Below are 22,848 nucleotides of genomic sequence, written 5' to 3'. Positions count from 1 at the left end.
ATTTGCATACAGTTTGTTAAACATTGAGATTTAATTATAGAAATGGAAGCACTGAATCCTTTTAATGCAGAACTATAAAAATAGATTAAGGATATATGTATATTGATGTATAAAAATAAAAATATAATAAAACATCTTCAAGAAATACCCAATTTCTTTGTCAACAGAGATTTTCTTTTATTTATTATAAATAATATTACACTAAATTATAAATTAGATAAGCAAATAAATAGATCTTCATAATATATTTAAATAATTCGTATGCAGTTTCTTTCTTGTCATTTTCAGGTTATGTAAGACTCTCGTGATCAATCTTTATGCTTAGAAAAATCTATACTTCTTCTTTGCTTCTCCTTCGGATGGTGCAGGCGGCGGTTGTTGTTGTGGTTGTTGTCGGGGCAACAATGGAGGCGGCGTGTCCAGTGGTACCGTTGCTGGCGACAGGGGGCGTGGGGGACGCAATATCGATGTGAGCGGTGGGGTAGAATTGATATTGGGATTAGCTGCTCCATTGGCCGACGTTTCGTGGCTATCCTCCTCGATGGGACCTAGGCGTGAGCCATGCACCGATGCAAACTCCGACGGCGTCTTCACCTGTGATCCGTCCCCGAACTCACTCGCCATGTTCATGCCAATGGTGGCGCCCACCTTGGCGCTGGCTCGTTTGAAGTGATCGCTGAGCTTAATCTGGACCACATTGATGAACATGGAGGTCAGCGCGAGGCCGAAGATTAGATAGATCATGCTGACCATCACATAGAAAGGATTCGCTGGCACAAGGTCGCCGAAGCCAATCGTCGACATCGAGATGAAAACGAAGTAGAACGAACCGAAGAAGCTCCAATCGCTCTCGATGAACGTGTACCCGGCGCTGCCCAGCAGGATGTAGACAATCAGTAGCATCGTGGCCACCGATATGGGCAAATTGAATTCGTCGTCCACTTCGAAGGTTTCCAGATATGGGGACGTCGGTGTTTCCGGGTGGGAGGTGCCCAGTGATTTGCCCGCCTCTGCGTCGCCCTCGCCCTGCGACTCCAGCTCCGCAGCCGTTGCCTCCGTCATGCCGAAGAACATGCTCGGACGACGTATGGCCAGGTCGTAGACCGTATTGAATCCCGTCATCGCATCCCGCACCTGCTGCTGCCTTCGTATTTTACGACACGACCGGGTGTAATAGACCCGCCTCACATACGCCCAGAGGAACTTCACGCTGCGCGTAAACAGTTTGCCCAAATCAGCCAGGACGATCAGGAACATCGGAATACCGATGATCGCATAGATGATCGTCAGACCGCGTCCCACTTGTGTCTTGGGAGTTATGTGACCGTAACCTGAAAAGAGGATAGCGATAGATAAGTGTTGTGGTAATTAGGTATTGTAGATTGGCAATTTAATGGTATAAGAATCAAAAGATAGTATATATATTAAATTTTTACTTAAATATAATTGTTTTAAATGCAATATATAAAATTTGAAATATAATGTATACAATAAAAAATTTAAAATATAAAATATAAACAAAAAATAAAATATAAAATATAAAATTTAACAAAAAAAAATTTAAAATACAAAATAAAATCGAAAAATTAAATATATAAAAGAAAATATAATTATAAAATAAAAAAAAAACTCCAGAATATATAATGAAAAAAAAAAAATAATAATAATGATAATAATAATAATAATAAAATAAATAAAATATGATATGAAATTTCAAATATTAAATTTTAAATGTAATACATAATATATAAAATATGTAAAATATATAGAAATCAAAATAGAATTTATAAATAAAATATAAAAATAAAATTTAATAAGATATATAGAAAAAACAATGTGAAAATCAGATATATTTGTTTACAAGAACATCAAGTCAATTTTAATCTTTCCTTAGACAGGCTTAGACAGACATGTACCTATACCTATGCAAGTACATATACATATGCATGCGACATATACATATATACGCCTTGACACTGCCCGCCTGAGCATTCCATCTTATTGCAATACTCATATGTCCTCTGTAATATTTGCTTAAGTAAACCCTTCTTCTCTAGCTTCCTTCCCCCTCCCTTGATTTCAGCCCCGGTTACCTATGGTTGTGATCACAGTCCAGCAGTATATAAAGCAATTGACAAAGTTGAACGACTTTTGGCCCGGAAAGCGACGCAAGCCCAGCTCGGCCAGCGTATTGAGCTCATCCTCGAAGGTGCGCAGCTTATGGCGCGCCAAGGACTTCCAGTCATCCTCTCTGGCAACAGATCGAAACAAAGATTAAATGCAGTAACTGGAGAAGGGGAAGTGAGGGGATTCGGGTACCTCATGTTGTGGCTGACTGCCCAGAGATTGTCAATGAAGTCACGCTTCACCTTGCGCACCTCGCACTTGTAAATGTCCTCGGACATGCCCTCCGTGTAGCGGAACATGAGGCCGCCAAAGCCCAGCAGCAGGATTAGCAGAATGAAGTGAGCTATACACTGATTCCTCAGCAATCGCATCTCGGCCATGCGCACAGGGTAATCCAGCTTGAGGCGTCGCCATTCGTGTGCCGCCTCCAGGCGCAGATGACCCAGCAGAGACCTCGACTTGGCCGAGGCAGAGGCCAAACCCGAGGCTGTCTCTGCGGGAATCACAGTTTGCGTTGTATCCACACGTGGCTTACTCCTGAATAGGTTGCCCAGACGCTTGAGCAGAGCAGGGGGCTTCTCCACTTCTGTAAGGATGGGCAGCTCTTCCTTTGTGTCTGCCTCCACTGGAGGCTGTTCATCGTCTTGGGGAGCTATCACCTGCTTCTCCGTCAGTTTGGGCCTCTCGAGGCTGGCCTCACGCTTTGTTCTCTTTGGTCGTTCCAGACTGGAGCTGCGCTTGGATTCCGGCCTGGCTTCAGGCTCGGGCGCTCTCAGGCTATTGCTGCGCTTCACCTTCTCCTGCGTGGCCAGACTCCTGGCCAGCGCTGCCTCTGCCGCTGCTGCTCGCTCGGCTGCCTCCACATAGGCGCGACGCAGCTCCTCGCGCTGCTGCTCCTCGCTGAGCTTCACCTTCACCGGAGAATCGACGGCAGATTCGCCCACCTCCACGTATTCGGTCTTCCGGTTCAAGTGCTCCGCCTCGATGCTGCGCGGCTCCGGCGTCTTCGAGCGTCGCTGCGGACGTACGGGCGACAGGGAGCTGTTGCGGCTTACGGAGCGACGCTCAGGTGGCTTTGGTGGTGCCTGCTGCGTGGTGGGTGGTGGCGGTGGTGTTCCGCGTATGGGCGCTGCTATATAACCAGGCATGGCCATGGGCTGTGCCGTCGTCTTGCGCCGCGTGAGCTGCTCCTCAGCGGTGTCCGCATCGGAGGAGCTGAACTGCGTGGAAGACTCCTCGTAGCCGCTGCTGCGATTGCGCAGCCGCACCGCGGGCGCCTCATTGCGCTGCAATCGCAGACTCTGCACGAGGCGACGGCGCTCCTCCTCGTCCTGGGGCAGCTGAAAACTATCGCTGATCTTGCGATAGCTCTGCAGCAGCCGCTTGCGCTCCTCGTGGTCCAGCTGTTGGCGGTGGCGCAGCTTGTGCTCCCGCCGCTCCCGCTCGAACAGGCGCTTCTCCGCCTCGAAGCGCCGTCGCTCCTCCTCGAAGCGCAGCATATTCTGCTCCAGGCGGCTCAGCGAGTCGTCGCCAAGCTGCTGTTGCTTCTGTTGCTGCTGCTGCTGTTGCTGCTGCGTTCTGTAGGACTGCGAGCTGCCCGTCAGCTCGCTCTCGCTGGACTCGTCCTTGTGGCGCGGCGAGGACAGGCTGCGATGCTGCTTGATCAGCTGATGCGCATCCGGACTGCTCAGCTTCTCCGCCTCTCGTGGCTGCGATTGACTGCGCGCCGCCGCACCCGCAAAACTTTTGTCCCGCCTGCGCAGTATTTTGCTCTCATGCGCGGACATGGCCGAGCCGGGCGGACGTATCTGCATGCAGACATGCTGTGCCCGATCCTCATCCCGATCCCGATCCCAGCCGGCATCCCGCTCCAGCTGCACTGGCGGCCGGCTGTTGGCATCCGGCGTCTGCTCCCGCTGATTGCGTGGCATGCGTCGGCGATGCCGCAGTTTCACAGCATTTTCCATTTTCCGTGCTCCAGTTTCTTATTAATTATGCCAATTTACTCACTCTCTGCTCTCTCTCTCTCTCTATCTGTCTCTCTCTCACTCTTGCTTAGTCTCTATACCATGGCTCTATTTTTAACATAGAGACTAGGCATTCATATTTATTTTCAACTGACCAAATGGAAAATTGTTTCAAATTGTAATTATATCACTTATGCGTGCAAATCTCTTTGGCTTTGGCTGCTCAATAGCTGAATTCACTCACAACTCTAATGCAGATATTTATTACATATTTCATTTCACATATACATATATCTGTAGCTGATTATGCATATTTCTGATATATATATTCAAAAATAAATCCTCTATATAGCGCACGTCTATTGTATTCACAGCTCGCGCACTCGGCTACGACGTCGTCTGCCTTCCAACTGCCTGAGCAGCAGCCGGAACAAATATTCAAAATACAAAATCTTGTATACATTTTTCAAAATCAAAACTTGAACAACTTGGAGCATCAGCTGTTTATCCGGCTGACTATATACCATGTATATATATATACTATATATAGCTTTGCACATATATTTATATATATAACTGTTTATTGTATCGATCATAAATACATTTGCTGCTAATAACAATTTGTATTTCTAGCAATTCATACAAATTTGTTAGCACTCTGCACACTATTTATGCCACGACTGTTGGAAAGCGCTTTGAAAGCTTGAAAGCTTTTTATGCTGGCAGCCAAATGGCGAACAGGCAGCGCTAAAATAATACATACACATGCATACAGTGCGTGCCATTTCATTGAGACTTTCACTATAAGCTTTTTGTATGTAGAAAATACTAATTTATTATTAAAAACTATTAATAATATTCATTTATTTATTTTTTTTTTTTATTTATTTAAAGTTAATTCTGTAGTCATCCATTTCGTTCAATATTCTTGATTCAAAAATATTTCTTTTAAATTCTGTTTAAAAAAATTTTTTAAATTTTTTGAAGGTACATAATTTGCAGGCAATAAGTAGCTACACATAAATTATAGATTCTATAGTGTAAAACATTTTTAAGTTGCGACAAGTCATAAATCATTTCTAAGTTGTTTAAAATGCGGAAAACTCATATTTGTTTCATAACTAGAAATTTTCATTCTATACTGGAAAACAACTTGACACAAAAATTAAGTAAAACTATGATTTTTTTGTTTACAAAACTTGATCAGTTTTGTGTTGGCGTGTGTAAGCTAATAATGAAAATTTAATAACATTTTTTTGGTTTTATTTTAAGTGCTCATCAAATTTTTATAACGTGTCTGTGGTGGATACGCAGATAAATAGATTTAATAATTAAGATTATGAGTCTCTAGAGGCGGATGGAAGTACTGGCAATAAATAATTTTTGTATTTGGTAAGGAATTTATGATTATGCAGCAACGGGAGTAAACAGAATGGAATGTGGTAAACGTTTGAAGAATCAACTCTTTATATAAAGAACTATTAATATTAGGTTATATTGTCTATAACAAAACAAAAGTTGGTTAAGCGCTGAAATCTAATTAAGCAACTGCTAATAATTTGCACTGGGTGACATTTTAAGGATATATAAGGATACATATATTCCATATGACCTATATAACTCCTTTTGTAATGAAAATATATAAATATTAGCAACTACTACTAGTATTAAAACTTTAGTATGGTCCCATTGCAGTTAGATTATATACCAGATAAACCCTATATACACTGTATATCCCATATTCATATACCACAGATACCATATACATACATATATAGGTAATGAATATTATTACCAGCCTTACAATTTCTACGCTTTGTTTATCTTAACTCCGTGATTTCATTCATGCTCTAGACTGATATTTCCTTCCGCCTCACGATTTCCGTTCTCCGCGGCTCATCGCCCCATAAATGTTTTTTCTGTGTTTTCAAATTCAATAAAATCGAACTCAATTTTCAAAGATATAGCAAATGGCTAATGACTATGGCTGTGCATAGAATTCTGTGCGAAAATTCAAATGAAAATTGAAAATGGAAAATTGAATTTATTAATTCATTCGATTCACTCAACGATCAACAGAACTTGTGACGTCATCTCGGACGGACATTCGTAAATAAATTTTTTGCTTGGCACTCGTAAACACGGCCCAAATGCTTAAAGCATTTATTGTCCAAGCAATTTGGCCACATACTTTGGCTGCGTATCGAAATTAGCACACACTTGATAGACGTGCTCCACTCCGACCACACGTGGCGTATACGTAATATAATTTATATATTTGCCAGCCAAGCCGATGACGGTTCGAATTCACAATAAACACTTTGCTGTGTGTCTATGTGTGTGTGTGTGCGTGTGTTTATTTTGATTTGCCAGAGTTTCAATAAAAAAATGAAAATTTTCGAAATGTATTTTTGGCATATGAAATGTTAAGTGAAAGACAGATTTATATATATGTATATTAATATTATATATATGTTTGATTGAGCGAAAGCAATGATTCCTTGGAATTTTGTACTGTCTGTGTTTTTTATTTTTTTATTTTATTTTTTTTTTTTAGAGGTTTTTTAAGAACGATGACACTTTTCCAAAAATTCTCAAGACAATTTAAATCTGCTTCAAATTCGTACGCAAGAACAGACGATAAATATATATACTCTATATATATAGTTCTATTCTTTTCTATATAAATAACATATGCGAGGTACTTTCGCAAACGAAAACTATTTCCATTTCTTCTATTTCTTTTTTTGTGTCACATACTTTTAGCACAAAATGTTGACACGTTCTTTAAAATATACATAAATATTTTCATATATATATATATATATATATATGCTACCTATATATGTTTGTCTCTTGTAAATACTTAACAACTTAGACAGTTTTTTAAAATAGGTCTTAATATATGAACAGCACAACGTGCAAATAGTAAAATAAATAAATTTCTATATATAATAATTGTGACAAATTTTTTCTTAATGATAATTTCCTATGACTAAAATTTATTTATATCCTAAACTCATTTAAATTGCGAATTCGTGTCTTTTATGTCTTTTATTAAGATGTGTGTAATAGACAGGGGAGGACGTGACTGGCGCCATATATTTTTGATCCGAGTCAAGAATCGTTGCTGTCCGCCGGACTGTCTGTCCGTCAATGTGCCTGTCTTCGAGTCTGTCTGCCTGCTCAACAATCTATTATTGTCTTCCATTGGCTGTCCGTCCGTTCTTTTGTTTCCTTCACCTGTCTGCCTCTCTGCCCAACTGCCTATCCTTGAGTTTGTCATCTGCCCATCTACCTGTCCGTATGTTCGTACTTGCGTAAAGAGACGTGGACTTTCGACAAGTCAAAGAGGTCTATACGTATAGATCCTCTGAAAGGTCATATATAAAATCGAGAACTTTAGGCAATCTCATAAAAAAAACTTCCGGTTTCTTGAATCGTATTTTAGAAATAGCCATAAAACAATCTTAAATATTAATATAATTATATAGCCTAGGCTATTATAACTAGGTTCTGGATTATCTTCTAGTTGACAACATTACTCCCTATCTTACCATCACCTATTCAAATATATAGCTCTTATTCACTCACCTATTGTCGTATAGACCGTACAGCTGTAGACCATGGCATTCCAAAAGGACCAAGGATTGTTTCTTCTAGCCTCCTCGTCTGTGGACAAATTCGAGCGCAGCAGCGACTCCACAGCTTCCTTATTCGAGTTCAGTATATTATTGACATAGCCATCCCAGTGATCTGTGTTCTGAATGGCAATAATATCAATTTATTAACAAGTTTCATAAATTCCAATTGGCATGCTTACATTATACGTAATTGTTGTGTTGGCCAAGTCCAAGAGCTGCCTGAAGAATGCTCGCTTTTGATATTGCGCTGTCATTATTTCCAGTTCCGCTGGACCATCTGTAAAAGAGATGAATATGTTAGTAAAAAGAAGTTTATGGAGTATAATAAAAAATTTAGCTTATATATTTTATATAAATTATAAACTGAAAACAGAGCTCATTTTTAAATTTTTTTTATTTTTGAGAGTGAAATTTAAAATAATAAAATAAGCAAAAGTTATTCATATAATAAAATTATATTTCACTACACTAATCCTCGCATAGCACTCTAAATTTCCGGATTTTCAGAATGCCTTATAGAAGACAAAAAATGCTAGACCGATTTAGCCCCAGAATGTGCATTTATACATATATACTAAAGTTACATATATATAGGGTCAAAGATACGTAATGCTGCATTTCTCCAAAAATAAATGATTTTCATAACGAATTTCTAGGTAAGAAAAATGTGCTGTTAATGCTCTTTCAGAATATATGAATGTATTTATATATACGATATACATTAATATACTTTTGTTATTGGGTCCAAAATGTCTATTTTAATGTGCATATATTTTTGGCAAATTTATTTTAATTTGAATATTTTGTGCAGGTAAATATAAGTGCATAAAGCTCATTGAACTTATTGATTTTTATACAGAATTTTGCATATATTTTCCCAGTAAATGAAATAAGTTTTTGTCAAACCGCATGCAGAGGTTCATACAAAAATTTTATGGTATCCTAACAATTTTTCCTAAAAAAACCTAAACATATTTTGTTTTATACTAATTTTAGCAATAGATACATTTAAATTAAGAGAATGGAAGGGATCTTTAAAGGAAATTTACTCATTATCAATCGTCTAAAATGATAATATGATAAATAATGAGATTTTGAATAATGACTCATTATATCAATTGTCCATTTCATTATCCTAAAAGAGTATTTCACTGATTATTTCTAGACTTAATTAGTTAAATAAATACTAGGTTTTGTCAACTAAACTCATATTCATCCACATAGTATTATTATCCATTATGCCTTGTAGACAGAAGAAAACATTATCTCATAAGCTAAGTAAATGGACACATTAAAGTACTACATAGATTCTATTATCTGCATTTTATAGTCACTTATATTTATATCGAAGATTTCCAAATGCATTTTGTGGCTTAAGCTCTGCAGTCATAAACGAAATATGCATTTCAAATGAAATCCTATCTGAAAATCATTTCCCTCAATCGATAAGCTGCAATTATTGGTCTGTTCTTGCTTAAAATTAATCATCTTATTGGCCAATTGTTTATGCCAACAAACTTTCTCAGCCCTAGCTGCGATTCTCCATGATTCATATACCTCTAGAGCTATATATGTATATATGAAATACATATACATATATACATATGTATGTTTCATTGCTTTATAGCCTTTCCAGCGCTCGTTGTTCGATCGTTGACTTAATTACCTATCTCTGTATATATGTATCTATATGCATCTATATATATCCATATTTTGTTCCAAGACATCGAATTCAGTTTGAATCGGGTATGAATTTTACGATCTAGCATGTTGCCATAGAAACAGCTTTATTTGTATATTTTCCTTAGTTCCTGGTTTGGTTAGACTATTCTCAAAACAATTGCTTAAGTGCTTGATAAGCAAACAAATCATCGAAAATATTGTTTATGCGGACGTGACTGGTTCATCTCCTGAAAGATGCCGAGGTACCTCGGCTATTGATATATTTGAGATCATTTACTTGGATGAAGATCAGAGATTATCAATGAAGTACTTTTATCTGTTTAACTACCGGAGATTATTAATTGAGTATAAATTATTTGATCATTAATTTAGTGCACTGATCTGTTTGAAAATCTCTCTTCTTTTTGATATATGCTTTCCTACCCCTTTTGTCTATCATAGATCAGATTTACTCTGAGGTCAATGAATATTTAAGATCATCCAATTTCTCTGATAATCTTGAAGATCTCGGATGTTTTGAGCATAGATTTGATTATCATAGACAATATTTTACATATATTCATGTATTGCTATATTTATATATTCAGATCTATATTAGATCTATGCTCAGACATGATCATCTATTCGTTTCCTATATTAAGGGACTTCAATCTAATTGACTCTCAGAGAACATCTAATCTGCTCTATTAGAATAATGCTAATCATATACATATGTATATATGTAAGTTAATTGTAATCCAATTATCTTGACGATCAAAGATCATTGATCAATGATACTTATCTATAGATTATTAATAATTCATCTTTACTTTTATATTTTTATCATATCAGATATCACCCATGTAGTTAAAGATCTTCACACCTACTTCACTATGAAAGATCAACTATTCTGGGGATCATTTATACATTTCTGTCTATGATCTGATTCACTTGACTATCACAGATCCATTTTCATATGCCTTTCATCCCTCATCATCTACACTTACGTTCGACAGTTTGAAATAGTTTTGCCCCACCAATGTTGTAGAGGGCGAGTATTATCAGCAGAAACATGTGTGTGAACCATCGTCTGGACCACTTGCTGAACTTGTTGTACATCGAGAAGGTGAATTTCTCGCCGAAACTCAGGCCGGACTTTGTGAGATCAAGGAAGCCCTCGTAGCCTTTGGTCATGAAGTTCCCAGGGCCAAAGGGATTCGACATGGGCGGCCAATTGGGAGCCGTGTAGTTGGTCATTGGGGTGTGCAGCTGAGCACTCGGCGGTACCGGAGAGGTGCCATAGTTGTTCTGTATATTGTGAATGTTGATGCGCGGCGGCCGATTGGAGCGACGCGACGGCGGCGGAGTGCTCGGAGTTGCAGTTTGTTGTGTTTGCATGATTTCACCAAATATATATATATTTACTTATTTAGTATATGTACTTTCTTAGGTGCTACAATTTCAACACATGACACTCTTCACGCTCACGCTCTCGGCTAGTCCATGGCTAGCACATATTCGTATTATTTTAAACTCAATGAGCGCACAGATTTCTCGGATCGCTGCCGTCCGTCTCGTTCTTGATTTAAACTCAAACTAATGAAGGCACCCAGCGTTTTGTGTCGAATCTCGGCGATGCGAACGAGCGAGCACAACTGTGACGACACCGTCAATGGATGGCATGGGCCATCCATGAGGTCATCGGCTGGCCGTGCGGCGCTTAGCTGTTGCTCCAAACGATCTCTTAACGATTTGTTGCTGTCTCTACTTATTATTTATTTTGTTTTTGTTTTTGTTTTTCTTTCTTTCTGGCCATCAGCATTTCTTGTCAACAGCAAACAGGAATAAGACGGATTAAGTAAATTTGCCAAAATGAACTTGAACTGACTTTTGCAGCTACCAGCAGGAGTCTAGCTGGCGATCTCAGCTTCTTAGCTAATTAAACCCGAGTTATTGTGAATCATCATCATTATCATATTATTTAAATTATATTCCCATGAAAGCTAATGCGTAAATTCTGTCTATGCATACATATACATATAAAGTATGCATGTATGTATTTAACTAAGCCAAACTACAAATTGTTATTTATATATTTATTCTGGTATTTCTCATTTATTCAGCGCTTGACACTAATGAATTCCAATTTTTCCTCATTTATTTTTTGTTCTTTAACAAAATTCGTACAAATATATTTATATATATATAAATTATATTATATATAGACTTATACTCCCACTATAAACCAAAAATAATTAAACTCATTGCATTTGGCATCTCTTTTCCATGGCAACTTGATCGGACATCAAGGCTTTTTATTCTAATTGCAATTTTTGCAAAGCTGAAAAAATATGTGAATAGCAAAAGCGCTGAATATATGTATGTATAAAAGTAAGTGAAATGCGGATTTTAAAAATAAATAAATCTATAAGCATTTTTGTCAGAGATCTTAAGATTTCATTCTCTTTATGAGACTGATAAAGTTAAAAAAATAAATAAATTATTAAATCATATTTTTAACATCACTAAAGCTAAAGTTTACAAAAATTTGGCATTCATTTTCACGTTTGCAATTTTTTTTTTTTATAATTTTGTTTATTTATTTATATTTTATATTTTTGGAAAGCTGCGCCAAATTTTAGCAAAACAATTATTTGCTTTTCAAAACACAGAGAGGGGAAATTTGGCAATATTTTATGATGAAAGCAACTAGTTTGCCTAGAAATATACAAACGATATATAGATAAATCAATTATGTATTTAAATTATGATATCCGAGACAGTAATAAATTGTCATACATTCATATTATGATATAAACTTTTATGTAGCTAACTATTAATAGTTCAATTAGTTTAATATCAGGGAATATATATTTGCTAAATCATGTAAGCAACTGAAACTTTATTTATATTATAGAAATATACTTAGATATAAATATATAAAGTACTTACCTTTAAGATTATATATACCAGCTGAGTAAGTACACCGACTTTGGATCTATTTAAGAGCTTGAACTCTGATGTCAAGCAAAGTCAACTGTTAATAGAACCGGAAGATTCTCAAAAAAGCTCTACAGAAAACATGCCCAGTTATAAACGGCACACATATGAGCTCAACCACTAACCAGAGAACACATAGACTAGACATGTAGAACAAACTGTGTTCTCTGGTTAGTGGCTCAACCCTAGAGTTCGACTTAAGCTAGTAAAAGATGAAAACATTTGCAAATTGATTTCTGTTGTTTAACATTCAAGTATTTCGTTTTTATTTGTATATGTTGAAATAGATGCTCCGCGAGCGTACAGGTTAATTAAATTTGATTGTATATATATAGATATATCTCATATTTGTCAGTATATTATATGCGCTCAATAGTTGATAACTATATATATATATATATATATATATATAGAATTTACACAAACTTGAACAGTTTTTCATAAGGTTTACAAAGCCCAAAAAAGAATTATTTCATAATTATATATATAGTTATTTTTTTATATATTGCTATGAAAATAATAGATTAAATGCTATTACAGATATTATTAGAGTTGTTACGGAAATTGATCCTGTTGAAAAGCTCGCATTTGTCTACACATTAAGTTGCTTACATTAGATAGATAGTTAGTTAGAGAGAGAGAGGGAGAATATCAGCTTTACAGCAAATCAAGATCAGAGCTGTTCGTAGAATATCATAAGGAATTACTATTATTATTTGTAAATTTAACTCACAGTCCTTCAAGTTGTCTGTTCTAGTTTTCAATTACATTTTAATTTTTTATTTTATTTATTATTATTATTATTTTTTTTATATAAGATTTTGACGTGCACTAACACAAATGAAACGCAAAAACTATATAATAACGGTAAGCCAAACAAACTAATCATTTTGAAGATCGATCGAAGACGCAACTCGTTTCTTTGGATGGGCTCAAACAGCCAACTCGTTTAATATGTACTAACATGATTAATATTAATATTATTATTCTTGTCCTTTCCTTGTCTAACTCTTCTTTTTTTGTTCTTTTCTTTTTGTGTTTCTTTTCCCTACTTCTTTTTAGTCATTAGTTGTTGTCGTTTGCTTTAGAGTTGTATTCGTTTACTTTACTACTAGAGAGCATCACTAGATAACAGAGCATCAACAGCAGGTACCGCGATTCTGTTAGTTAACAGCGCTCACTCTGTCGTCGCCACTGTTAGGCTAACAGTGGTTTATTTGAGCGCCTCCTTCACACGCTGCTCCCACTCTGCACGCCGCTGGTGAATGCCCTTAAATTCGCCCACTGTTGCGGAGCGCTCTATGGGCTTGGTGGGCGTGGCATCTGTATCTGTTGCGACAATTGTTGCTGCTGCCGCTGCCGCTGCCGCTGCTGCTGTTGTTATTGCTGTTGTTGCTGGCTTCAGCTGCAGCGAGTAGCGCTCACTAGACGGCTTGCTGCTGGCATTGTTGGCCTTGTTGATGTTGTTTTTGTTGTTGCTGCTGTTGCTAATGTTGCTGATGTTGCTAATGCTGTTGACTGTGGCATTGCGCGCATTGCTCACCTTTATGGGCGGCAGATTGGACAACTTCTGTGGCGCTGACTGCACATTGTTGTTGTTGTTGTTGAGATTGCGAAAATCCGCCACAGTGCTGCGGTTGCTGCCGGGCGCCTGGGCGTGAGTGTGGCTGTGGGCATGGGCGTGGCCATGTGCATGACTGTTCGACTGGACCAGCTTCGTCGGCTCATTGTTGGGCGTCAGCTTGTCCAGCTTCTCCTCGCTGTTCGACTGGTTCTCCTTGTCGCTATCGACGCTCTGGCTGCCATTGCACATCTTCTTGTGATTCGCCACCGCCACCTGAGCCATGGCCACCACATCATCATCCTTCACCTTGAGTGAACGACGTGCAAAGACCTTCATCAGCTCCGGCGTGGCATCCTCCTGGCCCGTTGAGTTCGCATTGCCATTGGCATTAGCATTAGCATTGGCATTAGCATTGCTATTGCCATTGATGCTGGCAAAGGATTTCTTGCGCAGCACCACGCCATTGCCATTGCTGGCATCCGGCCCACTGGGCGTCACTGGTGTGGTGGGCGTAACTGGGGGCGTGGCCTCGCCAATCAGCTTCTTGCGCTCCGTCAACTTGCGCTCCGCCTGCGACTTCTCCTCATTGAGGAACAGACGCTTGCGCTCCTCCAGCGAGAGCCGATTGGCATTGCCATTGGCCTTCTCCTGCTCCACAGACTCCGCAGTTGGCCTCGTCCCACTGCTCTTTGGTGTGCCGGGCGTCGCGAGCAGCTCGCTGCTGCCGCCGCTGCAGCTGCAGCTGCTGCTGCTGCTGACATAGCTGGCGCGCAGGCTGCTGGCGCTGGCGGCCCGCTGCTGCTTGGCCAGCCGCAGCTCGGCTGCTGCTGGCTGGCTAATACTGGGTGACGGCTGGGCGGGACTGGCGGGACTGTTGTTGGCACTGCTGAGCGGCTTCGTGGGGCGCTCGACTATGTGAATGCTGCTTGCGCTCTCGGCGCTGAGGCGTCGCATCGACAGATCGTCGCTGCTCTGGCTGCGCTCAGTGGGCGTGGCTGGCGACAATTTGACATTCTTGGCCAGCACCAGATGATTGGCCTTGCTGTGCAGCTGTGCCGGATCGACACGATTCAGCTGGATCTTCATAAACTCGGGCTCTGCCTCATTTTTCGTATTGCGTGGCGCGCCCTTGCTGGGCGTGCTTGGTGGGCTCTTGGTCACTGGACTAGCGCACTGGACTGCCTCCTTACCGGGCGAGCCCAGGGCAGTGCTGGATGTCGTCGTCTGCTTCAGCTCCAGCACCTTGGGACGTTGCGGCGACTTCTGCTCCCCAACTGCGCCGGATTTGCGCAGCAAACTGACCATCGGCGACTTGACAATCAGATCGATGTTCTGCTCGATCTCCGAGATGTTCGCCGGGCCCGGACTGGGCACCAGCAGCGTGGAGCTGCGCTGTGGCGAGACCTTGGCCTGGCCACTGGCCAGCTTGCCCGTGGACTCGGCGCGCGCCTGCAGCAGCTTGTTGTCGTTGATCTCAAAGCCCAGCGAGACGCACTTGCCATTCGGGGATATGGGCGACATGGGTGAACGAGGCGACTCCTGCTGCAGCTGCTGCTGCTGCTGCTGCTTGTAGTAGGCGGGCGGCACACGGAAGCTGATCGATAGATCCGGCAGGCTGGGCATATTGTTGTGCATCGCTGCCGACTCGTTGGCCACGTGGCGCTCCTCCTGATAGTTGCGAAAACTGCGCGATTTCTCGACCGTCTTGCGCTGCTTCTCCTCGTAGTACAGCGGCGAGGGCTCGTCCGTGCTGGTCTCCAGCGAGTTCGAGGAGCTCGAGTGCTGGCCCATCGAGTCGCTGGACCGCGACAGCTTCTGCTGGAACGCGCTCAGCCCGACAATGCGTGGCTTGCGCTCGAAGTGCGTTGCGCTGGCCTCCGCTCTGAGCTGCGCCTGCTCCCGCACCAGGGCCGTCGACTGGAAGGTGTCGTTGCCGCGCGAGCTCTTGGACAGCAGATTGGTGACGTCGCTGTCGCTCGTCGGCAGCGGCAGCGGCTTGTCCAGGCCAGCGCCCAGCTCCTTGGGCAGGTAACGCTGGCGCGCCGCTGGCCCCGACTTGGGCTTCACGGCGGTGGGCGGCTGTGGCTGGACACCGTAGTTGCTGACCAGTGCGTTGAGTCCGTGCTTGCCCTCGTTATGAATCTCGCGCTTGATGATCTGCCGCGTCTCCTGTATGTTCTGCTCGTGTGAGGTGGCGCTGCGCGATTTGCTGGGCAGCGGCACCGGCTCACGCGCCGTTGCCTCCAGGCAGGAGGTCGAGATCTGCAGTTTCTTGGCCAGATTCTGGTGGCTGGTGTCCACATCCTCCAGGCCATCGTTGGCACGCGCAATGCTGCGCTTCGAGTTGCGCTGCATGAGCCGACGCAGAAATCCGTGCTCGCTGGACTCCGTTGTGGCTGTAGACGTGGTCACATCATCGCCATCCGTTGACGACTCGCCACGCCCATCGAACAGCGCATTGGCCGCCTTAAAGGTGAGTGCACGCAGGCCAAACGCCTGGGAGGACGATGTGGATGTGGATGTGGATGTGGATGTGGACGAGGATGTTGTTCGCTCGCTGCTGCTGCCGCTGCTGCTGCTGCTGATATTCGTAATCGTTGAGCTCTTCTGCTCAATTGTCTTGGAGTGGCTCCTGCTGCTGCTGCTGGTGGTGTTGGTGGTGTTGTTGCTACTGTTGGCAGTGGCTGTTGTGGTGGCAGACAGCGAGCTGCCCGGAGGTAGAGAGCGCGTCTTTGTTTTAAGATCCATTTCTGCAAAGAGCGAGCATTAGCTACTGTTACTCAATTGGCAATGTTATTTATGCTTACCCTTAACAGCCCGCAAGCTGGGATTGGGCGCCTGAGTCAGCTGCAGCTTAATTAGCTCCTCGTTGGCCTCAGGTATTGAAGTCTAGAAAAAAAGGCATATATATTATTTATGGTAGGGTTTACTTAGGGCATATATCATATGAATATATATTCATTCCCTGCTGACTTACCTCTAGCGTCCTTCTGTGCTGCCGCGTGGGCATCTTCTTCATGGGCCGTATGGCCATTTTGTGTTTGGCCGCCGCATGCGAGAGCCGATGTCGCTCCACGCCCACGGCATCCACGTCGTCGTCCTCCTCCTGTCGCTCGCGCAGCACCACCGAACCGAGCCCGTTGTCCGCGTGCTGCCTATGGCCTTGGCTGCTGTCCTCGCCATCGGTGCTGTTCACGCTCAGCAGGCTCAGGGAGGACACCTCGCGTGGCTGATAGCCAGCCACCTTGCGGCTCTGCCCGGCGGCCGCATGACGCTGCGGCGAGACGGGGCTGCGCGGCAGGCCCAGATCCTCGTCCGAGGCATCGGGCCTGTTTCGACGCTTGCGCAGCACATCTGTTAGCTCGGCCTGCGGAAGGAAATAACCGTTATTAATATGGAATATATTTAGATATATTTTAAATATAATTTTATTTTTTTTTTAGTTAATTAACTCCAACTCTTGGCTTTACCCAGCTCTTCCAGCGAAAGACTAGGCGTGCGCGCAGGCAACTGCGACTGAGGCGACTCTCGCCTCCTGCTGCTCCTGGCAGGCGCATTTTGAACGGATTCTGCTTAAAGTCAATCATTTCGACAGCCTCGACCCGGAGACGAGGCGTCAAAAGACCGTTTAGCCTTAGATAAGAGCTCTACTTGAATATTGTGGGTCTTACCGAAAACGAAAGCTGAAATGGATTGCTTTGAATGTTGCGGCTGCCCGCACTTCCGGCTACCATTTTGGATCAATTGAGATGCAACGAAATGAGATGTAGCTTTTCCCTCCAACACGCTCGACAATTAACTAATAAGGGCTATTGTTACGAGGCAGCCACACGCGATCCAACACAAAATTTCACTTTCTTGCCACAATTCGAAGAGACTCCGAGTGAGATAGAGAGACGATGTGAGCGCGACCAAGTGCAATGTGCAACTGAAACTGAATTGTGCCGAGGCAGGGCGGGGCAGGCAAATAGACGAACGGCGGTTGGACGGACGGACGGACGGACAGCTGGCGGGGCAACAGGCAGCAAGCAGCAAGCAGCATATGCCGCATAAACAGCACCCTCAACAGCAGATGTGGCACTAACAATGCCATTGCATCGGCCTGTGAAATGCTATCTCAACGACTTTTTACCTAGTCGAACACATAATTGGGCGCTACGCGCAGGCAGCGCTGGGAAATCTGTTTATTGTCATCGGCAATGGCATTTCAAGGGTAAGGCAACTCGAGTAAACAAATGCAACAGCTCTCCCCTCGCGACCCAACCTCTCTCTGTTTAGACGCTTCCTTATGCTCCAACTTCAGCATCGTGAACTAACCAGCATCTCTCTCTCTCTCTTTATGAGACTCCCTCATTTATCCCCTCTCTATAAATCTTGCTCTCTCTCTCACTCTCTCTCTCTTTATCAATCTCTCCTTATTTAGGCACTTCCTTATGCTCCAGCTACAGCTTCTTGAACTCATCAGCATCTCTCTATATCTCTCACACACAATCCCTCACTTACCCCCTCTCTCTATCTCTCTCTCTCTCTTCATTGATTTAGACACTTCCTTCCTCCAAGTACAGCTCTAGTTTCTGGCACTAATCAGCAGATCTCTCTAACTCTCTCTCTCTCACACACACTCCCTCACTTACCCTCTCTCTCTCATTCTCTTGCTCAACCTCTGACTATTTTTGAAGCTCCGCTAGACACTTTGTTGACTTCAGCTTCTTGAACCAATCATCATATATATCTCTCTCACTCTCTCCCCCTTCCTTATCTCTCTCTATTTATATAGCTCCGTTAGACACTTCCTAGACTTCACAGCTCCAGCCTCTTGAATTAATCAGCATCTCTGGAGCATGACGCGTGGGGAGCACGCTGCACTTAAGGCTGCATAATTCCTGTCTATTTTAATCTATTTTCGTTCATGTTTCTAAGGATTTCATGCGCTTAGGTTAAAGACCTCGTTCCTCAAATTATATACAACCGAAAATTTGAAAACGCATTTTAAGGCGAGTTCAATACACTCGATACTCAATCGCATCCAATAATTCAGCAAAAATATTTCCAATGGAGAGTTTCATAATACCTGCTCGAGCAGGTAGCACGTCCTACATATAGGAAATCTACGGCTATTCTCAACATCGCAAAGGTAGCTGCGGCGGCTACCTGAATGGTCGCTGGCTCGTCACATTTCATGATTTATTGGCACACTTTGCCGAGTGGGCCAACTCGTGGCCAGTGGCCAGTGGCTTGGCTTGGCTTGGCTTGGCTTAACATGCAACTAGCTGGGCTAGCCGCCGCCTGCCACAGATTACAACAGCTCAGCCGCCAGCTGTGTGCCACGAGCGGGCAGCAGGTGTAAGACAACAAAATATTAAAGGTAGAGCTAAACAATTTACTGACTCATTGCGATTTAGCAAGCTTTTTTCCTATATATAAAATGGAAGACGATGAGGGAGATGCACAACTAAGAATTAACTTTAGTGCAGACTGCTGCACTAGGAGATACTCTGTACTCTGCGGAGATCGCTCTACGCTTGCTTGCGATATGTACGATATGTATCGTATATCGTTTTTATTATACGGAAATGCAAGGTAATTTTAAAATTTCTAACGTCTCGTTACGTATAACAAGAGCTGTACTTCAAATAATTATATCAATTTATCGATTTTCATCGATAAGGAAATGTTATTGTTTATCACATATATTTATACAATTATATTTACTGTGGAATAAGTCTTTATATTTACTGTGGAATAAGTCTTTAAGTCGAGCCTTTAGCTTATTTAGTATATGAGCTCGACATTTATCGATATTAAGAAATTTTACGCGGAGCTATCGAACAAAGAATAATTAATTCCTATTATTTATGCTATACACGGGTATATAATTCAAATTGCAGTCTAAAGCTTTTGTGGTTTACGGGATCAATGCGTTCATATGGACGGAGGTAGAGACGGATATTGCTGAATAGATTAAGCCTGCAGATGTGATCAAGAGAAGGTCTGTTACGCCTTCTGGCAATTATTTAAATTCTCAAAAGATTATACCCTGATATCCCATTCAATGAGCTTAGGGTATACAAAATATATTATCTCCTCTAAGCAAAATACTAGATCAGTCTTATCCTTAGCAGTTCTCATCCAAAGTAAACTCTTTAGGCATTCACAAATGTTAGCTCGATCAGCTTTACTTGCATACGGAAAACGCCGAATTCGCATGTAAATCAAATGTTTATGCAATATGCAAGTCTACCAAACGGGAAGTCTGATTTACCAAAAAAAAAGAAAGAAAAGTAATCATATGAAATTGTGAATTTGGGTCGTTGCAATTGGATTGGCTGATGTGAACGTTTGATTCGGACAGTGTGGGGCCAAAAAGTCCTACGGGCTAGGCAAATGCAAACGGGTTTAGTGCATCCAGTTTCTCATCTCTCGTTCTCTCCAGCAGGCCAGACTACTGCCTGATAGCCAGGCAATTAAAGTAAAGCGTGTGAATTGACGTTGCATGTTGTCTCCAAGCTCCATTGCTCCATGTCTCCCCCCTCCCCCCTCTACTAACTGACTGTTGATGTGTGTCTGCCCAGGCTCAAGCAGCCTCGTTCGCTAGCGCAATGCAATGCGTGTTACCGTGTTACCATATGGCTGTCATCAAATGGACATTTCTTCGGTCGTACAGTGAAAATTGAATGACTGCATCACTTGTCGTTTCTCGTTCAATTGCCCCCATTATGGACAGCAACTAGATTTCTTTCTCTTTCTACTTATATTTTATCTAGAGTCTTTACGAGAGAGGGTCTCAGTCTGTCTCTACATCTTTCTCTGTTTCTCCATTCAAACTGGTTATAGCAAGTCTGGACCAGGCTTAAGCGCTTCTAGCGTCACAGGAAGCTGAAGCCTTTACCCTAATCAACCAAGAGACCCAACTATGCCTAATTGTTTATAGAGTGTGGTTTTCCTAGATAATTAGTTCAATTATAATGTTTGCTTGGGTTAAAAGCAGTTTATCAATTCAGTTGCTGAGGCTTATCGTTTGATATTTTTTATATTTTTTCTCTACAATTTAAAACTCTGAAAAGATTAATTTTGTACATCTAAAAGGTTCAGTGGAATTTTTGCGTCTGATTCATTTTATTCTGGTTTGAGCTCTTTAAGCTCAACTCTTTTTAATACCATCTTTCTAAACTATCATCGTTTAATCTGCGTCTGAAATATTAAATTATTTCATTAATATGTAAAGCTCAAAGCAATAATTTTTAGTCTATATACAATTATCTGTATTTCAGAAAAATTCTATCAAAGCATTATCTGTCCATCAGAACAGTTCTACAAAGTAACACCAAGTATAACTTATTCATAATTCATATATCAGTGATTTAATAGCTCCAAATACCCAAGCTTAACAAGCCATCTCTTTCTCATTTCATTTTTTCATCTCTTTCTTTTCAAAATTTGAATAATAATTTCTCGGATGTTATTATAAAATTTGTTGTATTCCCGATGGTTATACCTAAATATTCTCTGAAATCAATTTTTTTGTTTGATGACCACGAATTTTCTTATAGATTTATATGCCCAAAACATTTCATCTCTCTCTCTCTCTCTCTCTCTCTCTCTCTCTCTTTATTATCAAATCTCCATCTTGTAAAAAAAAGACCTAGTCATTAGAACATCAAAATATTCTATAGATGATTTATGCCCATATGAATCATATATATATTCCCCGCTAGATATCTAGCTCTCTCGCTAGCGATAAGAGATGTCACAATATTCAAGTAGACGATCTTTTTATCTACAATCGAAACACAAAAGGCACAGTTCTCACGCACACACAATGAAATACACCAGAGACTTCTTTCTCTATGCAATAGAACTTTTTCACTTTGGCAATTTCGAAATTCTATTTATTTAGCCATTGATAGAGTTTAGTTTCTTGCGCGCAGCGTTGTCGACGTCTCGTAGCAAACTGATTTAGCGGAAAACTTAGCAGGAGTTCAATAGCATAGAAACAGAAAAGAAATGCAATGGATTTGCTAACCAGGTTGGCAAATAAGCCGACAACTGCATTGCGAGAGAGAGAGAGGGAGAAAGAGGGAGGGAGGAGGGAGGATGGTATGAGCAGAGAAGCGGCTAACTGACAGTCAAGTGGAAAAAGTGGAATAACAAGAAGCAGCAACCGGCGATGGGCGAATGCAGCCGAGCTGCAGGCAGCAGTAACTCGTTTGGCCAGAAATCGAAGAAGCATTAGAAGCCGAGGCGGGCGCCCGTCGACGAGGGAGCGAAGCCACACATTGCCACGCGCTGCTCCAAAAGAGTAGCCCCCCTCCCGCATGCCCACGCCCCCTCCGCCAACCCCCTGTCACTCTGGCAGCTGCAGCTAGTCGAAGCAAGTTGTCTAACTAACAGTAACCGTCCGATAGCTGCCGGCTATGCAGTGGCTTGGGGGCAAAGCCACACAAGGGGCGCCCCAACTGGGGGGCAGCCTCTGCATTTCTTCTGCTCAGTCGCTGATTATGCAGTCGAAACTGGCGCGGACGTCGACACCAAAGTTGGCTTATGCAACTGCAAAGTCAAGAAACAAACTCAAGCGACGTCAGATCACATCCAGATAGAGCTGCTGAGTGGGTGACCTACTCTAGTGATACCCTGTAAATGAATACCACGATATGAATGAATAATATGGAATGAGTCCATTCAATAAAGAACTGCTGCTGATATATTTAGAGTATACCCTGTCAATTGAGAAAATATGATTTGTTTATCAAAGGATACCCTGTAAACAAGACTGCATTATGGGAAATGATTTAATATACAATGATGAAAAGTTTAACTAAAATTTGAAATGACATTCAAAGAGAACTGGTCTGACTATACCCTGTAATTAATTGATTCATATGAT

The 22,848-nt window shown here is 41.8% G+C and overlaps 2 protein-coding genes across 13 annotated transcripts in view; both read right to left on the bottom strand.

Annotated features, from left to right (window-relative positions):
* Positions 1-152: 152 nt before the first annotated feature.
* LOC108615909 (potassium channel subfamily K member 18) lies at positions 153-11,036 on the bottom strand. 2 transcript variants are annotated; one of them, XM_018010749.2, is made up of 4 exons: positions 10,408-11,036; positions 7,918-8,015; positions 7,689-7,857; positions 153-1,331 (listed from the first exon to the last, which is right to left on the bottom strand). In XM_018010749.2, the coding sequence occupies exons 1-4, from the start codon at positions 10,796-10,798 to the stop codon at positions 322-324; spliced, it is 1,668 nt and encodes a 555-aa protein (XP_017866238.1). In that variant the 5' UTR covers positions 10,799-11,036; the 3' UTR covers positions 153-321. The 2 variants fall into 2 exon arrangements, with proteins under 2 accessions (XP_017866238.1, XP_017866237.1); XM_018010748.2 differs by lacking the exons at positions 7,689-7,857; positions 7,918-8,015; positions 10,408-11,036 and adding exons at positions 2,094-2,251; positions 2,320-4,930.
* Positions 11,037-12,890: 1,854 nt separating this feature from the next.
* The window catches only part of LOC108615906 (uncharacterized), a 44,122-nt gene continuing 34,164 nt past the window's right edge, over positions 12,891-22,848 (bottom strand). For 10 of the 11 annotated variants that reach the window (XM_018010743.2, XM_089471731.1, XM_089471730.1 and 7 more), the window contains 3 exons: positions 16,942-17,331; positions 16,772-16,853; positions 12,891-16,714 (listed from right to left, as the gene is read on the bottom strand). In XM_018010743.2, the coding sequence (XP_017866232.2) occupies positions 13,614-16,714; positions 16,772-16,853; positions 16,942-17,331 (3,573 nt within the window). In that variant the 3' untranslated portion in view covers positions 12,891-13,613. Of the gene's footprint in view, positions 16,715-16,771; positions 16,854-16,941; positions 17,332-17,635; positions 19,023-22,848 lie in introns of those variants that run through there. The other variant, XM_089471739.1, reaches the window with a different exon arrangement.

Source organism: Drosophila arizonae, chromosome 5 (assembly GCF_054131065.1).
Source record: "Drosophila arizonae isolate 15081-1271.41 chromosome 5, UAZ_ARI_1.0, whole genome shotgun sequence".
In the NCBI taxonomy this organism is placed as follows: Eukaryota; Metazoa; Arthropoda; class Insecta; order Diptera; family Drosophilidae; genus Drosophila; species Drosophila arizonae.
Note: the sequence above shows the minus strand (reverse complement) of the source record. Positions and strands in the feature narration are given on the sequence as shown.